The sequence below is a fragment of the Zeus faber genome (assembly GCF_960531495.2).
Source record: "Zeus faber genome assembly, chromosome: 2".
Classification (NCBI taxonomy): domain Eukaryota; kingdom Metazoa; phylum Chordata; class Actinopteri; order Zeiformes; family Zeidae; genus Zeus; species Zeus faber.
Window position 1 is genome coordinate 35944065 of NC_137189.1, and position 7556 is coordinate 35951620.

The 7556-nt window shown below is 45.1% G+C and overlaps 1 protein-coding gene across 1 annotated transcript in view; it reads right to left on the minus strand.

Annotated features, from left to right (window-relative positions):
* The window catches only part of runx1 (RUNX family transcription factor 1), a 24803-nt gene extending 23947 nt beyond the window's left edge, over positions 1 to 856 (minus strand). The window contains exon 1 of the mRNA XM_080024166.1: positions 713 to 856. Within this exon, the coding sequence (XP_079880292.1) occupies positions 713 to 740 (28 nt within the window). The 5' untranslated portion in view covers positions 741 to 856. The remainder of the gene's footprint in view (positions 1 to 712) is intronic.
* Positions 857 to 7556: the final 6700 nt, after the last annotated feature.

Below are 7556 nucleotides of genomic sequence, written 5' to 3' on the forward strand. Positions count from 1 at the left end.
TTCCAGCTAGAAGTCTAATGGGCGCTTTGGCCAGAAACACTTATTTATCCCTGATACCGGTATTTATTACGAGCCATGACGTGATTCACGCCGCCTGGCACCATTACGTCTCACAGGGCGGGTGAATTCCTCCCCCTCAGCCCCACGGACTCCACGGCGTCACGTCGATTGAACTGACACGTCCCCTTCGGAATCCGGCGAACCTCGAACTTGATCTTGTTTTATCGTTTCTACAATTGGGGGGGGGGGGGGCTGCGGGTGTTACCGCAATCTATTGTCAATGTCAGTTGAGAGGGAGCGCAGCTCGGACACCAAAATATGACCCCCCCCCCCTGAAAAAAAGAAAATAAAAAATAACAAAAGGAGAATTGATGAAAACTCCGAGGAGAATCATATGGTTCTCCTCTCCTATTTTATTCTGAAGAGGGGCTGTCAAGTGCGCCCCGCACGCACAAACGCGCGATAAGGATCCGATTATAATCGATTATACACGGTATGAGCGACTATATAATTATAAACAGTAATCGATATATTTATATGCACGTTCTAAGCAGGCTGTATAAGGAGATTGGAATTCGGCTATTCCTTGCATCGCTTACAATAACTATAAAGATTATAATAACTTATAATGGTTACATCGTAAAAATAAGTACAATAAACGGTAAATATAATACACGTAATCGACAGAAACAATTCAATAAAAGAGCTGTACCGTATTTGGCGTCCCACAGAAACACCATTTGCTGGCCGGGGTAGGTCTCCCAGTGACTCGTTTTCTTTCTTTTCTTTTTTTTCTTCCCCAAAATAAAAACGTGCTCCAAAGCGAGTCTCCTCCTCGATCCGTTAAAGAACGGCGACGTTGTCGTGATCTCGTCAAGCCTTTTAGTTAAAAAAGAAAAAGAAAAACAAAAAAAACAAAAAAACCCAAACAAACAAACAAACAAACAAAAAAAAAAAAAAACAAGACAAGAAGGAAAAATAAATAATAATTACGTCCGCGTTTTTGACGCGCGCGCGATCGGACGCTCCGAGCCTCGTCCCGTCAGCGCGCGCGGGTCTCCATCCCGTTAAAACCCTCGAGCGCCCGGGTCAAGCGGACCCGGTGGCGGACCACGACCACGTGGTGTACCTGACCCGAACGATCGACGCCCCCCCCCCCCCACCACCCCCACCCCTCCTTCACTTTAAAACTTCGTCTCGAGCCGCGTCCTTCGGAGCTACGTCACAAGGGAGGCGTCCAAAAAAAAAAAAAACACCCCAAAAAAGTAAAGCAGTAAAGATGAAAAAAATAATAAATAAATCAGTACGCGACCCAAACCCCAAAACAAACACCCGGAGAAATAAAAGCATTAAAAAAAGTGAAGAAAAAAACCCAAAACGGAAGCAAGTAAAAATAAAGGAAAAGGGGAAAAGCAGGGTTTACTTCAGTGACCTCGGTTTGCTATTTTGGCTCGATTGCACGTGTTTTATCCCCTTAAATACCGTTATTATTATAACAATAATAATAATAATAATCATTATCATCATCCGTCCTCTGCCTCCCTCTCGCTCCGCGTCTCCGTCGCTCGCGGCACAGACGAGCGCACGTCGCGTCCGTGCGCGAGGCTTTTACCGGCGCGGCGCTCGCGCCCGGAAAAGGCTTTTCCGCGTTTGCATACGGACAGCTCCCAGCCAATCAGGAGACGCGGCGGGGGGCGGGCACTGGGGAGCGCTCAGCCAATAGGAGCCGTGTCCGTCTGTGCGGAGGCGGAGAGCGGAAGAAGGTAAAGGGGGGGGTAGTGAGAGAGAGAGAGAGAGGGAGGGAGAGAGGGAGAGAGAGAGAGAGAGAGAGAAAGGGGGAGAGACTGAGAGAGAGAGACGGAGAAAGGGAAGGAGGTAGAGAGAGAGAGAGAGAGAGGGAGAGAGAGAGGGAGAGAGCAGAGAGAGAGAGAAAGGGAGAGAGAGAGAGCAGAGAGAGAGAGAGAGAGTTAGACGGAGAAAGGGAAGGAGGTAGAGAGAGAGAGAGAGAGGGAGAGAGAGAGAGAGAGAGAGAGAGAGAGAGGGAGAGAGAGAGGGAGAGAGAGAGAGAGAGCAGAGAGAGAGAGAGAGCGAGCGAGAGAGAAAGGGAGAGAGAGAGAGAGCAGAGAGAGAGAGAGAGATGGAGAAAGGGGGAGAGACAGAGAGAGAGAGAGCGAGAGACGGAGAAAGGGGGAGAGAGCAGAGAGAGAGAGAGAAAGGGAGAGAGAGAGAGAGAGAGCAGAGAGAGAGAGAGAGAGACGGAGAAAGAGACAGAGAGGGAGAGAGAGAGAGAGAGAGAGAGAAAGGGAGGGAGAGAGAGAGGGAGAGAGAGCAGAGAGAGAGAGGGAGGGACGGAGAAAGGGGGAGAGACCGAGAGAGAGAGAGAGAGAGAGAGAGCGAGGGAGCGGGAGTCAGTGGAATTCCACCACGGTGTTCGGGGTGGACCGCGGCGGCCTTGTGGTCTCGTTTCCGGGCTTGTGGTTTGTCCACCGCGATGGACAACAGAGGGAAAGGGAGGAGAGCACTGGAGAGGAGATATATAACTGCAACTGCCATGTAGTGAAACACAACAAAAACGTCCAAACGGCCGTGTTATCGCTGCCGATTCCAAAAAAAAAAAAAAAAAAAAAAAATCCTGCAAAGTGAAGATAATAAACAAGCTGGCGGCCAGATAGAAGCGATATGGAACAACGAATAGTCTAGATGTGCTGAAAAAAATAATAATAACAATAATAATAAAGTCCCCTTACTGCCCAGCATGAGAACAACAGGCGAAGAAGCTAAAACGTTATTTTTTTTTAAGAGAGATCAAACGGCTCCCACCATTATAAACACAAACAGCATGTGGAAGTAAAAGATGATTTGGCTTCCCTAAAAAAAAATGACGTCTTCCCCTAATTATATGAATACAATATTTGATGGAATCTAGTTTGGACCAAACGCCATAGAGCAGGGGTGTCAACGCGACGACTCAACGATACGGCCCAATCCGGCACGCGGGATTTCGGGGGGAAAATCCTAAAATAAACGAACAAACAAATACATCATTAACTAAAATCGTCAAATTTTAGGTCATTCAGTAATTGGTGCGGATACAGCTGAGCCTATTGCGGTTTCCTTCTCTAAGATACTAGTCACGCCCCGTCAATCTGGTTCATATACGAAACGACATTCGAAATTCGTGCAAAAAACACATTTACGAATGAACAAACAAAAAAAGTATTGGCATCGCATTTCGAGCGGCCCGGCCCGGGTTCTAAACGGAGTTGGACGCCCTGCCCCTGGAACAGTGCATGTGGCATATGGCGCAGCGTGCCCCGTGTCCGAAAGGGGGCAGCAGGGGATCTATAAGCCGCACCAGACTTTTCAAATACAGCCTCTGAACCGCCTACCAGCCCATAATACGCATAATACAAACAAACTGGGCCAACACATCACAACATCATCTTCACCGAGACTTAGCTGCATCACACAATCCAAACAATGAGCAGCGCAATTGGTCTTATATTGGATGCCCTCTCACTATCAATTTACCAGGAAGGTTTGAGGAAAATAATAAATGGGGGAGAAAAGCAAACAAACAGAGGCCGAGCACATTTTAGATATCCGGTGACCTGATCCATACAGGGGCCGACGCCGATCGACGGCACGACTTGCGTTGTAGGACGGCTTGGCCGGGCGGAGGAAATTGGGGCCTTTCGGCGCAAATAAAGGGAAAGAAGCGTCCGTCGTTCAGACACGTCAGCGGCCGCGTCCGACCGCCCCGTGCAGCGTGGGAAAACAGAGGAGGCCACCCGCCGCACAAAGGGCATTGCTCTTTGTTTTATTCTTCGAGGGCATTCCATCCACCGCCGCCATTTTGATCTTTAGTTAGATGTTAGAGGCAGGGGGCAGCCGCGCCGTCCCAATCATGAAAATTGGTCTTACCCGCACAATAGAACTTTGTATTCTATCCTAGTTGAGTAGAATATACCATGTAACCATATGACATTTCAGTTTGGGATTATATTCCATTCTATTTTATTCTATTTTATTCTGTTCTATTTCATTCAATTCTGTATTTTTTTCTATATTCTATTCAAGTGACATAGCAGCCAAATATTCTATTTTATTCTCCATCTATTCTATTAAGTTCTAATTCTAAAAGTCCATTCTATTGTATTGTAATCTAGTCGATCAAATTCTGTTCTCTTCTATTCTATTGTAAAATATAGAAACATGTGCTATTTTAGTTTAAGATTCTATTAATTCAGTTAATTATTATTTTCTATATTCTATTCAAGTGAGATATACAGTATAATCATGTGTTATTTCAGCTTAAATTTTTTTTATTGTATTGTATTGTATTGTATTGTATTGTATTGTATTGTATTGTATTGCATTCTGGTCCAGTCGAGCGTATACTACTGTAATGTAGTCTATTAAATTATCTTCTATTCTATTCTATTCTGTTCTATTTTAGCAAAATATAGAACCATGTGGAATTTAAATTTAAGATTGTATTCAATTTTATTTGAGTCTATTATCCTATACTCTGTTGTATTTCATTCAATTCTATTCTATACAAGTGAAATATATAACTTTGTGTAATTTCAGTTTGATATTCTATTCTGTTTTATCAAATTGTATTTTATTCTTGTCTATTGTATTATAGGCTTGTGGTTGATAAAAGTTTAGTCTATTATATTAAATTCCAGTGTACTCTATTGTAAATTCCCTTCTATCCTACTCTACTCTGCTCTGTTCTCTATTCTAGTTACATATACTGTAGAACCATGAGCAGTTTAAGGTTGTATTTTGCTCAGTTCTATTCTAATTTATGACATTCTATCCCACGTTAAACACCCCCCTCTTCTTATCTTTTTAAGCACCGCCGACTTCATGGAAGAGATTTTGGCAGCACAGCCAACCATTCAATCAGAATCACTAAAACCTTGATTATTACCTTATATCATTGGGTCTCGCACACCAAGTGTGTGCCGACACCTTTTTTTAGACTTTCATCAATGACCTTTGCCTGATATCAGACAGAATTGTCAAGTCATTGTGCTCCGTTTCCATCTACAGTCCGCCCTTGCCTCGACTATCCAAATTCCGAACCAATCACCAGAGACAGCGGTACTTTGAACGTATCCACCTGAACCCAACGACATTTTGAGTCCGCACTGATGCGTCGCCATGCCACCGCGTTGGTTTTGTCTGGGTTTTAAGAGTGGAGTGGAGCAGAGTTAAAAACAAACGACAAATTGGGAAGACATGACGTCTACGTCGAGTAAACGGCGGCGGCGGCGGCGGCGGCCCCGTCCGTGGTGCTGATCGGCTCATCGTTAGCCCCCCCCCAAGGCGCTCATTGGATAGATCCCTTTTCTCACCCCAGAAACCGCTGTTTCGTGGCCCCGACGCCAAACCAGAAGGATCGGTCAACTCGGCGGAGTGGGCGGATTCAAAGGTCCGGATCCAGGCGATCATGGCCTGTATCGACGATGGATCCAACCCTTTCCATCGATCTCATTTGAATATTTGGATGTGAGGGCGCCGCGCCGCCGGCACCATTACGGTTGGGGAATGGGAAAAAAAAAAAAAAAAAAAGTCTTCTCTCTTGACGTAAGTTGAGTCAACAGCGAGCAGTGTAGCCGAAAGGAGGCTGTCGGAGGAGCTTTGGGGAAACGCCAGTCTGCCCCGCCCCCACCCCCTGGACCTCCACACCTCCACCTCTCAGTCCTTCGCCAAAGGGGGGTGATGAAAAATGTAAGGCGTGTCGAGGCGCTTCCGGCGGACTTTGCCTCGGCGTCCGTGATTTGAAGTGACTTGATTTCCCCTCAAAGTCCTTTTCCGCTTTATTTAGATTGATATTGATTATTTATCATTATTTTATTTGAAGTATTTTAATGGTCTGAAAGAGGGTCGGGTTTAGATAGCTGGGCGGGTGACCATTCAAATTGCTATGGGTCTTTTTTATATCACTAGGTTGTGCAGAGTTGAAAAAATGACAAAAATGAAATATGCAATAATATAAAAAAACATGTTTATAAATTCATACCCTGTCATTCAATTTCTCTATTAAGGTTATTTTTTTTTAAATAGCACACACTGTGAGTCCTTCATTAATCTGGTCTACATATGGTTTTATACTAGTAGGTACACACGGTATGAGCAATGGGAACAAACTTAACAAACAAAATCATTGTATAGTTTGTCGTATAATTGTATGGACATAATCTTTCTATTAAAATAAAATTTAAAATATATATATTTGTAAAATCAGCCCAAAGCAGCTTTGCCAATAAAGCACATTCAAGTTATAGCAAATTTGGAAGCTTGAATTACACAATTACGTTTCACCGGATTTCCTGCTGATTTGATGTGTTTATATAAAATACCACATGTGTATAAATAGATAAAAAATAGATTTTTCTAAACCAAAAGTGAGGAGAAGCATCCCCAAAAAAAAACACCGTAGCATATTTAAAAAAATAGAAACCGTTTCTATGAATCACTTTCACAAAATATCTTTGAATTCTTAAATATTGCAAGGATATTAAACAAATTAAACGAATTAATTCATATGAATCTTAAAATGATGACATGAAGTGAGAGCAATGCAACGAAGAGCAAGAGCACCGAGAGTAAAAGAGAAAAAAATCGAATTTGGCGCAGAGCGATGCAAACCGACCGTTGTCGGTAACGTGACCAGGTCCAACCGTCCCCTGATCAATAATACAAGCTCTAGTCGCCCGCAAAAGCTATTGATAAGCGAGCCTCAGCGCCCGAGACACCGGGATCAGCGGGCGTTACTCTACTGTTGACAATGAAACAACGCTCTTTTTTTTAAGAATCAAAGATGAAGGATGGAGAATTAAGAACAGTCCTTTCCGGTTTTTCCTTCTCATTCGTAGATGGGCCTTTCTCGTTTTTTGGACCTTTAGAATTAAAAAAAACGGTCAGATAAACCCCGGCGCCTCAAACGGGCGGCGTCGCCTGTGAACCGCGGCGTGAGTGGCCTCACGGCGAAGGGAAATTCAAGTAGACTGAAAACGGACGCCGACGATGTGCCCGAGGAACGCCAGCTTGAAAAGGCCGTGTTTGCCCCTTTCCCTTTGAATGGGTTCATCAATGGGTTCATTCCCCAACGTACTTCCTCTCGTGAGCTGTCGCTGATTTCGCTGAAGGCTGCGACGGTCCGAGGCTTTGAGACGTACGGAGCTACTGCCGACTGACTGGCTGCCGACCGCGGCGCGCTGTGCCGCGGGCGGGAGTACGCCCAAAAGACTTTCAAAGGACCCGGATGCGGGACCGCCATGCAGATGAATTTGAGGGTGAGGAGGAGGAGGAGGAGGAGGAGGGTGGAGGTGCACGGGAAGATGAAGGTGACCGGAAAACAGGAGGACGAGCATCGACCGCAAAAAAAAAAAATGACGACAGAAGTCGGGAGAACGAAACGAAGCCGCCGGATGTCGGCGAGAGGGAGGTGACGGAGAGGTGATGGAGGTTTGATGGAGGTGCTAAGCGGGAGCGTCAGGGGGGAAGATGGAGGGCCCGTGAGGAGAGCGTGGGACTTA